We start from the raw sequence: 19,336 nt of genomic DNA on the forward strand, positions 1-19,336 counted from the left end.
AAAGAGAACTCAAAACTTTGGGAAAGATTAGACAGGTCATATTTGCTTGTGTATTCTTGTTTTTGCATTATTTTAGGTTAAAGCTGAAGCCTGAACAAAGCTTAATGCCGAAAAACATGTGTTTACCCAAATTTATTTGCAGACTCTTCAATCATCTCCCGCAAATTCTCCTTCAAGGAGACGTCCATGGACTGGAACTTCTGCTTCACCTGTTTCAAGGGGAGGCTAGAAAGATGACAAGCACCAGTCACATGAGTAACCTGGCTTCAGATGGAGGTCACCAAGCACCAGTGGGACTGAGAGCACCCTACAAGGAGTCCCAGTGCTCATGAGAGGGGTCTTCATATGTAGGCCTTTGGGCAAATTCTGGGGTCTCCAAGTGAGACACTTCAGGTAGAAATAGGCAGCTTCTGAATGTTGGTCACAACCAAGGGAAGGGACCTTTCCCCTGGTGGGAGGAGTGGGGGGGGGCCTCTGGGCCAAGGCGGTCACTCACCCCACATCTGCAAGGAACTCCTGGAGACGCTTCTGCCCATGCACAGACCAGAGCTTGAACCTGGCTGCAGTGTAGCATGTGTTGCATAGGCTGTCATGGAGGGACCAGTGCTGGTAGAGTGCCAGGCGGAGGCTGGGCCCAGTCAAGGAGGCAGTGGCTGGGCAGTGACCCGTGGCTTGGGCAGTGCACGGCCCTACCCATCCCCAGAGAGCCTGCCTGCACAACCAGTTACACCTCCTTAGCTTCATTTGACCCGTATGGAGAGCTTATAAGGGGGTGTCTGCACACCATTATCACTGTTGGACAGACGGGGAAACTGAGGCGCAGGGGTTCTGAGAGTCTAGGTACTGTGGTGACAGAGACAGTCCTCATGGCTACACAGGGCAGTCCATGCTGTCATCACATCTGCTCCCTGCATGCTACACCTAGCTTGGCCCTCTCCCACACCCGCCTCTCTGCTGGACGCCCCCTGAACAAAGCCCCCTCTTCTTAAACACACTGTTTACTGCCAGTGGGGCTGTGAGCATGGCTGTGTGTGAGGGTGATCCTGTCCCCACCCCATTGTGTGCCCCTTCTTCCCCGTCCCAAGGGTCTAAGCAGGATGTCAGGCTGGTTCTGCCTGCCTCCCAGTGTCATGCTGGTGCCCTGACACCATTTCTGCCAACACATCTCCCCTTGAGGCTTGGCTCTGACCACATGGTGGGCTCTGTCCTCAGTGCTGCCCAGCCTGATGGCTGGGACCTGATCCCTGGACATCCTGTGTCAGGCCGTGGTGGGCTCTCCAATCCTGGGAGCTCAGATGCCTCACATTTAACACCTCTTCCTAGACATGACCTTCTACTCACCTATCCATATCCACGTTTATTGGTCCCCATCCATCCCAGCAGGCATAGGACAGCATCATTCCTGCCATCACTACCTACCACTGAAGCAGCAGGCCCCAGCCCTGCCTTATACCTATGGCTGCCAGTCTGTCTCCCTGCAACCAGCAGTCCAGGGACCTTTTAAGCATAAAGAATTGAACTCAACAACCTCCTCAACCTCCCACTGCCCTGGGATCTCTGACCTTCAGACTCCACTCACCTCTCCAGTCCCTTCCTCAGGGCCTTTGCACAGCCACGGTCTTGGCCCAGGCTGTCCTCCCTCCCACCCCGTGTGTCTGAGTCTCAGCCTGAGATGTGGCCCCCCCCAAAGGCCTTTCCTGAGTATTGCCACCCAACAACCCCCTGGTTACTCCATCAATGCCCCACCTTCTTATGGAACATTTGTGCTCTGTAATCACATGCTGGCTTACTGCTTCCTGACGGGCTTGGCAAGAGTCTGCACTCATCATTAAACTGCCCGCACTGCACAGATAGGCCCTGCAACACACCAGGCCTACAATGAGCCGTAAATAAATAGATGATGCTTCTGAACACAGCACTGGCATTTAGGAGCCAAAGCCATACAGAAGAGCCAGGACAGAGTCCGCTCCCCAGTACCTGGTGCTTTGCCCAGCCTGGAGAGCACACCAGGGCCCCTTTCTCAAAGCCTTTTGTTTCATCCACTGCCTGCCTGGGTACACAGTAGACACAGCAGTACAATCCAGGCCTGTGACTTCACAGCCACAACCACAACACTCCCAGGGTGATGTGGGCTGGACTTGCAGAGGTGATAAAGTGGTGTGTGGCTGAGCAAAACTGAGGGCAGGGGTGCTGCCTGTGCTTGGCCGGCCTGAACAACAAGGATACTCGTACTCGAAGGAGATCCGTGTACAGTCCACAGAGAGGGAGTTCTCCTCATCCTCATTCCGGTGGTTGTGCCGAGACACATGGCGCTGCAGGATGCCAACGTCCGTTACGTACTTCATCCTGGAATGAAAGCACTGCCAGCCGCCTGGGTGGATGCCTTCCTCCCTCACATGCAGCCAGGCCACGTGGCTTCCCTCCTTCCCTCGGGGGACCCCCCTCACAGGCTAAGGGGCTAGCCCACCATACAGGCTGTTCCTATCAGGATGAGGGTCCACCACCTCTGCAAAGCCAAATGTGGCTGTGGCACCAGGGCCTTGGCAGCTAGGTTCTAAGCCCTTCCTCCACGACGAGGATCCAGGCCCAAGGGGGCATGTGAGTAGACAGAGCTGGGAGGGGTGGGTTTTGGCCGCAGCCCCTGCCCCCTTGCACTCTCCTCTGTGTGGCAGCTGTCCTGCCCTTACTTATTTGAGGCTTCCTGAAGGCAGGCACTGCGGGAGGCCAGAGCCCTGTCCAGCAGTCACAGTCAAGTGGACGGACTACATAGTGACAGTAGTCCACAGCAAAGGGTGTGGATCCTCTCAAGCACAGCAGGAGAGGGCAGACCCCAGTCCAGGTCCACCTGCAGATGGCCACTGAGCAGGACAGTGACAGTGGAGCCTCATGTGAGGGGCTGCCATAGGCCAGGGACAGTGCCTGGCGCTGCACACAACGCATGCCATCTTTAAGAGAGAAGGGGGAACAAGGCCCAGCAAGGTATCCATGCCTGTGAGACTCAGAACCCTCCTGGTCCCTAGGCTACACCATATGACTCAGGTGGGCAGAGTGGGGTGGAGAGGCAGGGAATGGGGGTGCTGGGGCCTCTGTAAACTGCACAAGGAGTGTTCTTGGACAGGGTTAGGGTAGGGGTCCCTGTCAATTCTCTTAGAGTCCTCACCTGATGGCCACCAGAATGCGGATGAGAGGGGGTGCCGGCACCCCCTGCTTCCCAGGTATTTCTATTCTGGGGCAGCCCTTCAGCTCTCCATCAGGAGTGATGGGGAGCACTAAAGCCCGCTCACCAAGGGGCAAAAGAGAATTTGGCTCCATGCCAGCCCTCCTGGCAGTCCTTGCCAGCCTTCCCCTTGCCTTTGAGATCACATCCACCCTCCCTGGTAGGACTCCTGGGGTCCTCACCTCCTCCTCCCAGCCCCCATGTCTACCTTGCAAGGACCACATGGAGAGCCAGGATACTGAGCTCCTCCTCTCACCTCTGGCTCCACCTGCTGGGCTCCCCGAAGGTGGATGAAGCATACACACAAGGCCTAGTTCTAAGCCCTTCCTCGGTGACAAGGATCCAAGCCTAAGGCCAGCCCCCTCCTCATCAGGGCTCTGCCACCCATCTTCCCACTGCAAAACTGGGCTGCAGCCAGGCCATGCACATGGCCACAGCACAGGCCAACCTCTGACAGCCTGAGTGAGTGCATCCTTACTGGGTGATCTTGTCTTGCACCCACTGGTCCGTTAGTCCAACAATGGCCCACCTGGAAGAGAAGAGTGCAACAAAGCTCACAGGAGCATGGCCTGGCCCAGGCCCACCGCCCGACAGTCTCTTCTCTGCAGGATAGAAGGTTATGGAGCCAACTCAGGGCTCGCAACATAGCAGCACAGCAGTGGGAGTTTTTGGTGCACAGGAGGGAGCGCTCCCAGGGCAAGGATGGCAGGCCTGACGTGGTCTCTGGGAGCTGGCTGACCCCAACACTCTCCACCCTCATCTTTCTGGAGCAGAGCTGCGGCAGACTCGGTGCTCAGTTGCTGGTGGGTCCTGGTGTGTCACTCCACCCCCAAGCCCCTCATGTCACCTGCCCCTCTGCAATATGGCTTGCAGCACAACAGACCCTCATCAAGTCCATGTCTGTTGTCCTGGTATGAAATGGCAGGACATAGAGTCACAGAATTTAGGCCTCACAAGAGCCTTCCAAGGTCCTGTCTCTAAGCTCATCTTTTGTGGATGAGATGATGGAGGCCCAAGCTGGCCTGACCTCCCCAAGGACCATGGCCAGCCCATGGCAGAAGGAACCAGGACCTCAGGTATTATCCTCTGTCAGTCCCCAGGCAGCGTCCTTCAATAACCCCCTCTGGGACCAGAGCCAAGAATAGTCAAAGATGCTGGGAGAAGTGAGATGGAGAGGCCCTGGAAGGTTCATGTGGGGGCAGGGCCTTCGAGCACCCCACCATATCTGTCAGTGCAGTGAGTCCCTTCTCAGAAGGTCTTCTTCAAAACATGCCACCATGGGGCGTCTTCCCAAGCCCACCCTTTCCTCCTTCCAACCTTCCCATGCATATATTTTGTATCAGATTATTTTGTATTTGTTCTTGTGCTATATCTGGAGTTTTCTGGAGGCATTTCAAGGGGGCATATTCTGACATCAATGCTAAACTGGAGGTACTTGTTGTGAGTGGGCCATCAAGGGTGCCCCCAAGCACACAGCAGGGGGTGCAGGTGAGGCTAAAAGAGCTGAACCTGAGGATGGCAGGTAGGCATCTGCTCAGGGTGATGACAGAGCACCCTGGGGTGTAGGTGTAACCAGGGCTTTGGTCCTGCCCCAGCCCCCGGCTGTCATAAAACCCTGATTCAGCAAAGACCATTACAATCCCCACCATGGGCTCAGGCCTGGAAAGAATATCCCCTCCTCATCTCGTAGAGGAGAAAACCAGAACTAGAGCAGAGGACCGAGGGGGTGGAGCAGGCCGGACCTGTATTTTTTTCCCTCAGACTCTGGGTTTAGTTTTTAAACCAACCTGTGTACAGCACCCCAATGTGCTGGGTGCTCCTGCTTGCAGCCAGTGCAGCAAACTCAGAGGTGGGCTAAGGGTTATTCCTGTACCAGATTTCACAGCACGCCAGGGAAGCAAAGCTGCCTGACAAAGGCTGCCATAGTCAAATCTCCCACTCCTACTGTCACCTGAATTTACGAGGCAGCAAGGCTGAGTGGTAGGATGGGAAGGTTAGAGTTGCACTCGGGCCCCACCCCCTGACCCTCTGCACCCAACAATGCTCCCTACATTTCCCCTAGGAGTTTGTATGCAGACAAAAGCCTCAAAGGAAGACAACCAGGGCTATGCCTATTCCCAGAAAGGGGTTGTGTCCAATGTTCCTGGTGGGGACCACACAGTGATGTCTTCTTCCAGACCCTGTTCTCACTGTGGAAGGACAAGGCTACTTGGAGAAGAAAGCCCCACACAGCACTGGTCTTGACTGGGGTCTACATACCACAGCATGTCGTTCAAATCCTTTGACATCATCCACGCCAGGTCAAACATCACCATGGCTGACTGAAAGAAAGAAAGAAGCCTGAGGTCCAAGGCAGCTGTGCTCCTAGGCAGGGTGTGCACCAGGGCTGGGTTGTCCAGGATCCCAGCCAAGCCCCTGCAGATTGAAGGTTTTCCCAACTAGGGAAGGAAGCATTGGTGGATTCCAGGCCAAACCAAGGGAGGAAGACAGAGGAACTCAAGTCATCTGCATGGTCTCCTCTGTTAACTAGTCATTTCTATGTACATACTTCATCATGCAAGGGAGAACACCTGAGTACAGCACTGTGCTAGTGCCTCTACACATCTCACTGGGTCCCTCAGTGATACCTGGGGAGGCAATGAAGCCAGGAGGTTAGGGACCTTTGTCCACACACTCCTCCTGGCTGGCTGGCAGGCTTACACACACTCTCAGGAAGGCTGGATGAAGCAGGGCCTTGGTTCTCATCACCTGGTCGTTAAAGAGGAAGGGTGCTTCAGGACCTCTGTGAGGAAGATCTTTCTAACAGGGCTGTCTGCAGACAGAAGCAACTAACTCCCTGTGAGCATAGTCTGGGTTTTGGTAGGAGACAACAAGGGGTATCAGTGTCTGACCAGAAGATTCTAAAGTCCCATTGGCTGTGCGATGCTGGGCTGCCCACCAGAGAGGATTTCCAAGGGAATGATTCACAAATCTGGAGGGAGCTGGGCGTCTGCTGCCCCACCCACCTCCCACTGCTTGGAATTTTCCATGTGCTGGGGCAGAGCAGAGAGGGAAAAAGATGATCTTTCAAAGGACAATGAGACCTTGATACTAAAAGGGATACTGGAAATATGGCACTCAGAGTTCAAGGCCCCAGGGCCAAATGCTAACACCGAACACATATTTTACTGGAAACTAATTTTCTAGGGATCCTTACAGCCTTGAGCTCTGCTCAACAGTACCAGAGTCAGGGGCACCTGGGTGGCACAGTTGGTTAAGCGTCCGACTCTTGATCTCAGCTCAGGTCAAAATCTCACAGTTCATGAGTTCAAGCCCCGCATCAAGGTCTGCACTGATGATGCAGAGTCTGCTGAGGATTCTCTCTCCTTCTCTCTGCCCCTCCCCTGCTTGTGCATGCTTTCTCTCAAAGTAAGTAAACAAACTTAAAAAAAAATTTTTTTTTTTAATTAAACAAAACAAAGCAAAAAAATCCCTGCCACAGTCAACACAGTAGGTTTTCCATGTGAAATTCTGTTCCATAACACATGCAGTGATGGGCCTCGGTAATTATAAACAGACTTGTCCTGTATTTTTGATGGTGAACAAAAATAATAGCTGTTGTCCTTTGGGCACCTATTGGGTGTGCAGGATCATCCTAACAACTGCCTTTGAAATGAGGGCTGTTCTCTTCCTTTTATGGAGGAGCAAAAGTTTAAGTCTCAGAGAGGCTGCCCCACATGCCCTAGGTCACACAGCAGAAGTTGTGAGGCTCAGATTCAAATCAGGCTTTTATGGTTCTAAAATTTTTTTTTTTTTTAACATTTATTTTTGAGACAGAGAGAAAGCATGAACGGGGGAGGGGCAGAGAGCGAGTGAGACACAGAATCTGAAACAGGCTCCAGGTTCTGAGCTGTCAGCAGAGAGCCCAACGCGGGGCTCAAACTCATGGACCGTGAGATCATGATCTGGACCGAAGTTGGACATCTAACCACCTGAGCTACTCAGGCACCCCAGGCTTTTGTGGTTCTAAAACATATGCTCATTTCTCCTCATGTTTTAGGTCACTGACCCTTGAGTCAGAACTTTATGGTGAAGTACACCTATTCGTACATACCGACGTCCCATGATATTCATACTGTTCATAGTCAAAGAGGATGTCTCTTCTGTAATGACATAAAATGCAGTTCTTCAACAGGAAGCAGTACAAGGAACACAAACATTTGGAAAATGCTAAAACTTGACAGTAATCAAAGAAACACATTAAGTCACAGTACTCTTTGTATTCGCTTATGGACTGTTTCAGAGTGCACATGTGCAATGCAGGAAAGGGAGCAATATTGACATAAAAGGCTTGTGGCAATGAAAGAAGTAAAATGGCATAGAATAATCTTAGAATCCCACTTTTATCCTAAGACAACAATTCAAAGGAACAAGCAAGACAACACTATGTGCACAAACACAATTGTTCATTGCAGCCTTATTTGTCATGGCAAAATACCAGAAGTAACCTCCAGTTTGAAAAGGAGATTGGCCATATAAGTATAATGCAAGTCATAAAAGTGTTGGAACTATCAAAAATGGTTAGATTAAGTAAAAACAATGCAAAATTAGGTGCGTGTTATGATCACATAAAAAATACACAAGTATGGATACCCCAGGAAGATTGATTCAAAACCAGAATCTCTTCCAATCATTGAATATGGATTATATTCACTTTCCTTTTCATTGCACTTCCCGAAATATATTTTCATTGTCCTTTCATGAGGGAGTAGCCAAGTACAACGCCCTCAGCTGGAACAGCAGAGACTTTCAGGGACTGGATCAAGTAACGAATACTCAACTCAACGGCACTGTGGCACGGTCACCTCAAGCTACAATAATCTTACCATTTTTTTATTTTAGAGTGCTTCAATTTTTTAAAAATATTTATTTACTTTTAAGAGACAGAGAATCAGCGCATGAGTGGAGGAAGGGCAGAGACAGAGGGAGGCACAGAATTCGAAGCAGGTTCCAGACTCTGAGCTGTCAGCACAGAGCCTAAAGTGGGGCTGGAACAAATGAACAGTGAGATCGTGACCTGAGCTGAAGTCAGACGCTTACCGACTGAGCCACCCAGGTGCCCCTGGAGCACTTCAATTTTTTAATTTGCAATATGAAGAGGAATTATAGATAATTCAGTTTTCTTCTCATTCACATTTTCTATGAAAACTTTTATACAATTAGCATCTATCTCATTTAGGAAGAACTTACAAATAAAACTATATCTGGAAAAACAACAAAAATAAAAGACAAGGGGCTGTTATCCCTAACAGAAAGCAGAAGACCTCTGGGCCCAGTCCTGCCACTTGTAAGACCACAGCATGACACAGAGGGGATCCAGAGCTCTTCTCCGATACAGGGAACACATGCTCACTCCTGGAGCCACCAACCCAGAGACTCTAAACTAACTGAATTGGGGGTGCCTGGGTGGCTCAGTTGGTTAAGCATCCAACTCTTGATTTTGGCTCAGGTCATAATCTCACGATTCATGAGATTGAGCCCTGCGCCAGGCTCTGCAATGACAGCGCAGAGCCTGCTTGGAATTCTCCCTCTCTCTGCCCCTCCCCTGGTCGCATGCACTCTCAATCTCTTTCTCTCTCTCTAAATGTATTGTCCTCAAATGAAAAAAAAAAAAAAAAAAAAAAAAAAAAAAAAAAAAAAAAGAAAGAAAGTATCCAGTCGCCATGAAAAACATAGGTATCCCAGAGGGATTGCAGACTCCATGGCACAGGGTGCTGCTTGAAGTACACACTCACCTCCGAGCCTCCCACTCTCTTCGCTGCCTCCTCTTCATGGTTTGTGCCACTATCTCCTGATGTAGGGACAAAGAGAACAAAAGGTTGAGCAAATAGGGGAGGCTGGGTGGCTCAGTTGGTTAAGCATCTGACTCTAGCTCAGGTCATGTTCTTAGAACTTGTGAGTTCGAGCTCCACATCAGGCTCTGTAGTCAGAGTCTGGAGACTGCTTCGGATTCTGTGTCCCCCTCTCTCGGCCCCTCCCCTGCTCATGTGCTATCTCTCTCTCCTTCAAAATAAGCATTAAAAAAAAAGTTGAGCAAATAAGCCAGGAATGTACCCCTGTAGCCCGAGAAGGTTCCGATCAGGCAGAAGCCACTGGGCATGGACCCCTGAGGGAAAACATGGGTCATTCATTCCCATGTCCTGAGCTCAGCCTGGTCCTAGAGAAGAGAAGAACTGAAGTGGGGGATGATTGAGACCTCTCTAGCCCACTGGCACTACAGACACCATATGGTGGACAGAAGCAGATGCTTCCCCAGTGCCTGCTCAGGCTACACTCTGTCCATGTGCTCTGTCTGTCCACTCCAGCCTTCCATCATCCCCATCACTGTGTGATCCAGAAGTGCATAGCTACTTCATACTGGCTTCCCCGCCAGATCACTAAGCACTAATGTTACCAATATCCTTCCAGCCACTGGGTTTTTTTTTTGTTTTGTTTTATTTTGTTTTGTTTTGTTTTGCTTAGAGATCCTAGACTTGGAGCTGAAGAAGCCAGCAACCTGGAAACCCCAACAGGCACAGAGAAAAAAAATTCTCAACAAAAGCCAAAGGATCCTGAAGAGCAGCCTTGAAAGACAAAAAACTTTTAGACAATAATTGGTCTAATCCAGCCACCACGACCAAAAACTGTGGCCCCACCCCTATCCACTTGGCAAAGACGAAGTAGAAGCCTAGACTCCCACGCTGGTGAATACCTCCCACCTGTAACACTTCCACCTTTCACTTGTAACATCTCCCAACATGCTCACTGGGGTGGTATCAGAGGAGGCCAAGTAGTGAGCCTAGACCTTTCTTGCCCAGTGGTAACAAGGAGCCACTCCTCTTGGTGGCTAATGGAGGTTAAGTGGAGAATCTTTACTTCTATCTCCACCTGGCTATAAAGAGACATGCTGCTCACCTGCTCTTTTGCCAGAATGATGCCAGAGAAAGCAGGTAACACAGAAGGCTTAATTAAGATCCAGAGTCTCAAAACATAATATAAAAATGTCCAGGTTTCATTTGAAAAGCACTCATCACACCAAGAGCCAGGAAAATCTCAAATTGAACACCAAAACAGGAAATCCATAAATGTTAATGCAAAGATGACAAAGATGTGAGAATTATCTGACAAAAATTTTTAAAGCAGCCATCACAAAAATGCTTCAATGAGTAATTAAAAACACAGCTGAAACAAAAGAAAAAAATAGGAAGCTTTAGTAAATAAGTAGAAAAATGAAGAAGAACCAAAATGAAATTTAAAACTGAAAATTACAATAACTGAAATAGAAACTCAGTAGAGGAGCTCAAGAGCAAAATGGAGGAACAGAGGAAAGAACCAGCAGATACGATGATAGAAAATATCCAGTCTGATTAATAGAGGGGTAAATGGACTGGAAAAACAACAAACAAACAAACAAACAAACAAACAAACAAACAAACAGTAACATGTGAACCTACAACAAAAGACCTAACTTTCCTGTCATTGGTGTCCTGGAAGGAGAGGGAAAAAAAAGGGTGAAAACACCCTGGAATAAATAATGCCTGAAAACAAAGAAATATAGCTCAAAATCTGGCAAGAGATATAAACCTACAGATTCAAGAAGCTGACTGAATCCCAATAGGTTAAACCCAAAGAAATCCACACCAAGACACATCGTAATTAAACTTCTGAATATTAGAGCCCCCATTTTTTTTTTAAATCTCAAAAAAAGCAAGAGAAAAATGACATCTTATGTACAGGATAAAACAGTATGAATGCCAGCAGATTTCTCACTAGAAACCACAGGGGCCAGAAGTAGCATAACATTTTCAAGCACTGACCAAAAATAGCTGTTAACCCCAAATCCCATACCCTGTGAAAATATCTTTCAGGAATGAAGGGAAAAGTCAAGAAATTCTCAGGAAAAGGAATACTAAGAGAATTTACTGCCAGCAGAGTGCCTCTAAAAAAAGTTAAAGGAATTTCTGTAAATAGAAAATGACAAAAGAAAAAACCTTGGAACATCAGGATGGAAGGAAGAATGGGTAAATACAATAGGCTTTCCTTATCCTCTTGAGTTTTAGAATAGAATCATGTTTGATTGTTGAAGCAAAATTTATACCATTGTATGAGGTGGATCTAAATGTACACAGAGAATATAAATAATAAACTCACATAAACAGAGAAGAGTAAGGGAAGTAAAGGAAGGTAACGTTTCCATATTTATAGCCTGTTGTCTCTAAATCTCTTTGAGTGTACACTCTTATTAATAAAAATATTTCTGGGGCGCCTGGGTGGCTCAGTCGGTTGAGCGCCGACTTCGGCTCAGGTCACGATCTCGTGGTCCGTGAGTTCGAGCCCCGCATCGGGCCCCTGTGCTGACAGCTCAGAGCCCGGAGCCTGTTTCAGATTCTGTGTCTCCCTCTCGCTGACCCTACCCCATTCATGCTCTGTCTCTCTCTGTCTCAAAAATAAATAAATAAACGTTAAAAAAAAAAAAATTAAAAAAAAAATATTTCTGAGAATATATCTTGAATCCACGTATATTTACAAATCATGAAGATTTAATTACCGTTGAGGTAGTCTCAGAGGGCTAACTTACCAAAATCAAATATGTAGCCCTAAACTTGGATTACAGAAAACACAAGGATAGAGGAGCAAGTAAAAGTATTCCACAAACAAGTGATAAATACTAGACAACTGGATTGGCCTCCAATGTCATTCAAAACAAAACAGAAAAAAAAAAAAAAGAAAAAACAAAAAGAGTGGGGTCCTGGTCTAGGTGAAAAGACAATTAAGAGGGGTGTCTGGCTGGCTCAGTCAGAGAAGCGTGTGACTCTTGATCTCAGGGTCATAAGTTCCAGCCCCATGTTGGGTGTAGATATCACTTTATTTAAAAAAAAAAAAAAAAAAAAAAAGAGAAATAGCTAAACGCAAATGTGCCAGCCCTGGTTGGATGACACTTCAGAAACAAAAGCAGCTGCAAAATCTATTCTGGGGAACAAGTGAAATTTGAATATGGGTTGAATATTAGAGGACACCGTTAATTGCTTACATACAATAATGGTATTGCATTTATAGAGGAGAATGATCTTAGAAGATGCATTTTTTTGTTTTTGTTTTTTAACATTTATTTATTTTTGAGAGACAGAGCATGAGCAGGGGAGGGGCAGAGAGAGAGAGGGAGACAGAATCCGAAGCAGGCTCCAAGCTGTCAGCACAGAGCCAGATGCGGGGCTCGAACTAACAAACCGCGAGTTCATGACCTGACCGGAAGTCAGATGCTTAACCGACTGAGCCACCCAGGTGCCCTGAAGATGCGTTTTAAAGTCTATTTATTTAGGGGCATCTGGGTGGCTCAGTCAGTTAAACATCCAACTCTTGATTTCAGCTAAGGTCATGATCTCACAGTTTGTGGGATCGAGCCCCCCATTGGGTTCTTTGCTGACAGTGTGCAGCCTGCTTTGGATTCTCTTTCTCCCTCTTTTTCTGCCCCTCCCCTGCTCGCATACATGCATGCTCGCTCTCTCTCTCTCTCTCAAAATAAATAAATAAACACTTTAAAAAGTAGATAAAGCTTATTTATTTTGAGAGAGAGAATGCATGTGCCTGGGGGCGGTGGCGGACAGAGAGAGAAGGAAAGAGACAGAATTCCAAGCAGACTCCACACTGTCAGCACAGAGCCCAATGAGGGCTTGAACCAACAACCTGCAAGATCATGACTTGAGCTGAAATCAAAAGTCAGATGTTTAAATGACCAAGCAACTTAGGTCCCCCTGCAACTTATTCTCAAATGATTAAGCAAAAGAAAAAAATATACATATATATACATATATATATATATATATATATAAAAGAAGGCAAATGTGGCAAAATGTGACAAATGTGCAAAATTGCTGAATCTATATGAAAGGTATACGGGCATTCATTGTACCATCCTTTCAACTGTTGTATACATCAAAAATTTTTTTAAAATAAAAAGTCGGTGGGAAATTATGCATGTTACACATGCATAATTATGCATGTGAATATCATAGAAAGCATTCACAAACTCAGATTCTAAATAGATGCATTAAACATGTCAATGGAGGCTCTGACATGTTCTGACATCTCATCAAGACCAACGACATTCTCTTTACTGACAAACCCTCCCGTCAGTTCTAGCCTGCCTGTTCTTCCCTCAGAGCCCTCGTGTCTGGGGACACTGCACTGGATGTACCTTCTAGGGATATTCTTGGTTCTTTCCTTCCTCATTCAGGTCAAGTGTCCATAGCCACCTTCATAAAAGCAGCCCATTCCCTGTCCAGCCCCTTACCTTGCTTTATTTTTCCTGATATGACACAGCTCTCCACCTGAAACCATCCTTGACCTGTGCTCATTCCTGATGCCTCCCCCACTGGAAAAGAAGCTTTGTGAAGACAGGAATTTGTTCTCTCCCAGAGACACCAGGGCCTTACTGACACCTGGCACAGAGTAGGTGCTGAAATATATTAGTCAGGATGGAGAATTCTAAGACTCTTATCTGCAGAACGTGAATGTTTCCAAAGAAAATCCCCCAGATACTGATATTTGGAGCCTGATGAAAAGCAGTTCGTTAATAGTTAAAAGAATGCTACAACAAAAAGGAGCTTTAGATAACAAAAAAAGAGCTGTTAGAAATCAAAGATTAGAAGATAAAGACCAGATGTTGGCCAGAGAGTGGAACAGATAAAGAGCTAGACAAGATGAAAGAGAATCTAAGAATGTATCTGAGGTCTCTGATCAGACTACCCAAAACTCTAGAGAAAGGATGGCTCAAAGGCAGGGAAGGTAAGGAGAAAACACTCCCAGGACACACCCCTCAGATGGACAGAGTGTACTGAATGTCCCCAAAATGGCTCAAAAGAGCTCTGCTAAAGCACCTTATTGGGAAATGTCAGGCCAAGGATGAAACATTCCAGAGGCAAATTTCAGCATGGACACCCAAGACTGGGAATCAGAGGGCATCAGCTTCTTCCACAACACTGAACACTAGAATAAAACATGGCCCTATTAGAGGAACAACCACCTCCCACCTTTAATTTTCCATGTAGCAGAAGCCACCAGTGTTGGGCAGGCCACTTCTGTTGGCCAGGCCCCAGATCGGGTAAGCATCTCAGACCCAAGACTCACGAGGCTCAAACAACTCTAATCTTTGCACACAAGATGCTTCCCCTGGAATCACCACTGGAGACTGAGCCTGGCTGAGGGCCATAGATCCATGTCGTTCCTTCATGATGACTGCAGAGAATCCGGAGGGGAGTGGGGAAGGGAGAGGATGTTTATGCTATTTATCGTTTCTCTGTATTGCTGCCTTTTTTTTTTTAATGTTTATTTACTTTGAGAGAGAGAGAGAGAGAGAGAGAGAGAGCATGAGCGAGCATATGAGCAGGGGAAGGGTAGAGAGAGGGAGAGAGAATCCCAAGCAGGCTCTGTACTGTCAGCGCAGAGCCCAACACGGGGCTTGAACCCACAAACTGCAACCCCACGACCTGAGCTGAAATCAAGAGTTGGATGTTTAACTGACTGAGCCACCCAGGTGCCACTTTCTGTATTGCTCAGCAAAGAGCTGAGCTATCCTAAGTTTCATTTCATCTGATGAAATTCTACTGTACAGACAAGGATGCCAAAGCTCAGAGAAGTTCGGTAGCCCGCCTGAAGCCATGCAGCCAGGGGATAGCAGAGTCCAGGGTCAATACCGGTGCCTGCTGAATCCCAGCCACGCCTGGACCCCGAAGGCTCCAGCCTGAGCTCTGACCTCTGGGAACGACGTTACTCAAGACTGTGGTGAGGCCAAAACCCACCTCTTCTAACCGTGTGCGCTTCACAGAAGGCTCTGACCCATTGTCACTTTCATTTCCTGAATGCTCTTCACCTTCTTCTTCATCCCTGAAGATATCATCATAGGCAGGAACTTCGAGATCATCATCTTGTTTAATGAGTAGTTTGATCTAAGATTAAAACAAAAACCAATCAAGGCTCTCTTCTCTCATTGACAGAAAACTCTCCATTACATGTTTTCTCTTACAGAATCTTATTTCCCAATGAGCTGACTCATTAAGGTTTCTGTACAAAGAGCCACTTGAGAATTTCAGACTTCTCAAACATTTTCTTGCTTTCATTTCCTCTCAGAGGCATTGGAGTTGCACCACGCGATATGCAAAAATTCCAAAAATTAAAAAACTATCCAGTCATGTAAGTCTGGGGAAAAGACTCCCTCTCATGCCACACTCCAAGCAAACAAAATGAACACCCCACAACTTGGACTCTGAGAGAAGACAGGGAGGTGTGCGACCCCTAAGGGAGTAAAACTGCTGTCTCTAAAAGCAGTTCCAGGCTGACTTCACTTAGAGTGGTCCTTCACATGAGAAAATCAGGGCCAACACTTTGATAACATGGGTGGGATCAACTCAGAGAATGGTTAGGTGGCTGTCCTGTGCCAGGCTCCATGTTTGCTGCTGGGGGTTCAAAGAGGAAGCACAGCATGGCCATGTTAGGCTAACAGTGGTCTCTTACACTATTGTCTTGTTGGTCCTCACACTACCCTTTGGATGGGCAGGGCAGGCCCTAGCACCACTTGTAGGGCTAACGCCTCTAGATCCCCTGGTATTCAATGACACCAGGCTGGGCCTCAGCTCCCAGGGCAGGCTCAGTGCAGGGTTCTGGTCCCTACACTTTCTAGGCTAAGTGAATTCCAAAATGCATTCTGAGCGCCTCCAAGACTTACTTAGGTGCTATGTTTCTCACCACAGATAAGCAAGACCAGATTCTTGCCCTCAGGCTGGTCTAACTCTTGTAGGAGAGGTGGATACATGCCTTGCTTAGAACATCAGGTGCGATGTTGCCCATGGCATAAAAGGTACAGACAAAGGATAGAACTTGGGGAAGACATGGGCCCCAAAGGCCTAGTTACCTGGGTGTCATTATAGACATTCACGACATTAACTGGCCTATGGGTGTCACACACAAAAAATATGGCATCTTCATCAGGCTGAAGGATATCCAATAGGTCTACATTAGCTCCACAGTTTATGAGAATAAAATAATGGAACTGAAAAAAAGAGAGAGACATTGGGAAGTAAGTGCCTTGAGTAGATCCTTTACCTTCAGCATATTAGGTCTCTGAGTCCTTCTGCTGAGACATATCAAGCCCCTGACACCAGTGAGGCCCTGATGGCAAGGGGCTTTACACAGCTGGCCTGTGTGAAGTGCTTTAATATACTACATATGCCATTTCATTTCCATGATGACACCTTGAGATAGGCCCCATGGGCAGCCCTGTGGCTGTCTCTGCTTCACCAAGGAGCACATGGAGGTTCAGCATGACTCAGTCTCATGCACAGGGTCAAGAAGTTGATGAGGAGCATAACAAGACTTCAAATGCATAAATGGGCCTCTGCAGGGGTACCTGGGTGGCTCAGTCAGTTAAGCATTTGACTTCTATGTCTCTCTCTCTGCCCCTCCCCGACTCACGCTTTCTCTCTCTCTCAAAAATAGACATTAAAAAATAATAATAATATGGGGCATCTAGGTGACTTCGGCTCAGGTCATGATCTCACTGTTGGTGAGTTTGAGCCCCGTGTCAGGCTCTGTGCTGACAGCTCAGAGCCTGGAGCCTACTTCGGATTCTGTGTCTCCCTCTCTCTGCCCTCCCCTGCTCATGCTCTGTCTCTCTGAAAAATAAATAAGCATTAAAAAAATTTTTTTAATAAGTAAATAAATGGGCCTTTGAAGATCTCAGTCACTCTACTGTGTTGCCTCTCTATACTGACAGTGTCGTACAGGTTTAAATTTGTAACAAGTCTCGGGCACCCCATGCTTAATAAGCATCTAAATATAATTTTAAGTCTTACTATATCCTATCTCTATAGAGAACCTTTTGCTTATAAATATCAGGTTGGTACAGGTAGCTCCTTCCGTGATGACAGGAGCTCCAGGCAAGGATTATCTCTGGACAGTCCTAAATGTTGCCACAGACTCCAGAGACCCTCTTCCCTACTCCAGTCCCATCCAGTGGGATCTAAAATGTCCCATCTCTCAGCATAACCCCATGCAGAGGTGGTAAGAGTCCTGGCCTCTACTGTTTAAATTGCAAAGGGAGAAGATATGTTCCTGGATTACCAGTTGGAACTGGGATACTTTCTCTTGGAAAGATAATGTAAAATAGCCACCTTATCTAACATAATTTTAACTAGGCCATATCAAAATCAAACTGCTAAACTCTAAGCACCTTACAATGAAATGTCTGCAACACAAATTCAAAGTTAGACGGTGTCCACATTCACTATCTTTTTCGGTTATCAATTCTGTCTCTACAACTTGAGAGTAAGTCACTCTGCATATATCTCATTTTTTCCTTCCATATTGGCTAATGTAGTTGATACTTAAACATACAAGCAACCTATTGAGGACCTAGAAAGAATGCTAGTGTTAAATTGCAACTGAATAAAAAAAAAAAAAAAAAAAGACTAATGACTCTAAAATGCTTCTATCATACCTGTTCTTTATGCTCAAGAAATGCAGTTTCAAGTTCTTGCCACCCAGAAACCGGAACCAGCGTATACTGCACGTGATCACACTGGAACAGAGCCTGAGAGACATCATTTCCAAAAGTTATCATATTTAGGACGTCTGCAATTTACTTTGAAATGCACTTAAAAAAAAATAAGGTTGAGAAACGAATGACCTGTGATAAGTTTAGTAAAATGTTAATGGAAGAAACTAGGTGATGGAAATATGAGTGTTGACTATATCATTCTGTGAACTTTAATGAATTTTTGAAAATCACCAAAGGAAAACATCGAGGGTGGGGGAGGCTTATTTTATTTCTAGGTCTTCGGAGAAGTAGTTCCTGACCCAACAGCCTGATCAAAGGTCATGTAAAAATTGCACCATATTCAAAACCGAACCAATGATCTTCCCTAATAGAGAAAAGAATCCTGTATTTCCTATATTGCTTATGACACCACTGTGCCCTCAGTTGTCACAGACTCCTCTGAAACCCCACATTTGAGAAGCCACTCCAGGTCTAACGGTCTCTCCAACGCAACCATTTTTCAGCCAGGTTATTGCAAAAATACTAACTGCCTTGTGCCGCATCCTTCTCTAACCCACCCAATACTCTTGCCAGAGAGGCGACCTCTAAAAGTCCCTCTCCCCAGATTTCAGTTGCTCCAGCACCTTACCCTAGCCTGCACTCTCTCCTGGCGGGTGGGGAGAAGAGCGGTTCCCTATGCGATCCTCACCTCCTGCGCCGACTCCCAGCCCATCCTGCACTCCTAAACTCTTCCCAGGGCCCCGCCTGCTCCCCCACCCTTTGGCCCTGGCCCTTCCCTCCCAAAGTACGCAAGGCTCACCTGAAGAATCTTGCAAGCGCACAGAGCGTCCACGTCCGAGGCCACAAAGAGAAGGACCCTCTGTCAGGAAAAGAGAGGGCCAGTTGAACGCAGAGAACAGAACTCGGGCCCCTCGTGCCCTCCCAGGGCCGCTCCCCCGGATCCTCCCCCCCCCCCGCCCAAGGCCACGAGATGTAAGAAAAAGGGTCACCTGGTTTTGAACCACCTCGTAGAACTCCTTGCGGAAATCGGACACAAACATGGCCACGGCGGCGGGACACCCAGAGCTAGCGCTGAGGATCCAAGAGCTCCGGCGGCGGTCAAGACTCCCGCCAAACAGGGACTCTTCCGATTAGCCCAGAAGCCAACCAATACCTACTTAGTTCTCAGCTTTTCCCTCTTCCCGATTGGGCCATATTGGAGGCGGGCCTAGCGCTCCGCCAACCGGGCTGGAAATGTTAGGCCCGCTCCTAAAGGAGCGTCATCCACAAACAAGACGCAAACAATGTTGCCCACTTCAGTTCTGACTCCCTTTTACCCACAAATCCGACGTTTGGTGGACATCTTTAGTTTGGGAAGAGAAGCCTATTGCCTCCCACTGGGCCCTCCAGGAAAAGGAAATCACGCCATAAATTCAATTCACTTACACATTGAACGAAGTCGTCAGTTTACGATTTCGGTAAACTCTCGGCATAGTTCGAAGGCAAATGTGTAGCTTACTTCCGCCAGCTTCCTCGATGGCTGACGCAAAGGCTGGAAGGTCTACGTGCAT

General features: G+C 47.4%; 1 protein-coding gene across 4 annotated transcripts in view; it reads right to left on the reverse strand.

The window, feature by feature from the left end:
* The window catches only part of CDC45 (cell division cycle 45), a 33,636-nt gene extending 14,522 nt beyond the window's left edge, over positions 1-19,114 (reverse strand). Inside the window, exons 1-12 of one of the 4 annotated variants that reach the window (XM_047828553.1) lie at positions 18,776-19,112; positions 18,586-18,645; positions 17,727-17,819; positions 16,143-16,280; positions 15,034-15,180; positions 8,992-9,047; positions 7,311-7,359; positions 5,477-5,538; positions 3,696-3,746; positions 2,227-2,346; positions 497-628; positions 127-225 (exon numbers count right to left, since the gene is read on the reverse strand). In XM_047828553.1, the coding sequence (XP_047684509.1) occupies positions 127-225; positions 497-628; positions 2,227-2,346; positions 3,696-3,746; positions 5,477-5,538; positions 7,311-7,359; positions 8,992-9,047; positions 15,034-15,180; positions 16,143-16,280; positions 17,727-17,819; positions 18,586-18,645; positions 18,776-18,826 (1,058 nt within the window). In that variant the 5' untranslated portion in view covers positions 18,827-19,112. Of the gene's footprint in view, positions 1-126; positions 226-496; positions 629-2,226; positions 2,347-3,695; positions 3,747-5,476; positions 5,539-7,310; positions 7,360-8,991; positions 9,048-15,033; positions 15,181-16,142; positions 16,281-17,726; positions 17,820-18,585; positions 18,646-18,775 lie in introns of all 4 variants that reach the window. The other 3 variants (XM_047828552.1, XM_047828554.1, XM_047828555.1) reach the window with 3 other exon arrangements.
* Between the last annotated feature and the right edge of the window lie 222 nt (positions 19,115-19,336).

The sequence above is a fragment of the Prionailurus viverrinus genome, chromosome D3 (assembly GCF_022837055.1).
Source record: "Prionailurus viverrinus isolate Anna chromosome D3, UM_Priviv_1.0, whole genome shotgun sequence".
NCBI lineage: Eukaryota > Metazoa > Chordata > Mammalia > Carnivora > Felidae > Prionailurus > Prionailurus viverrinus.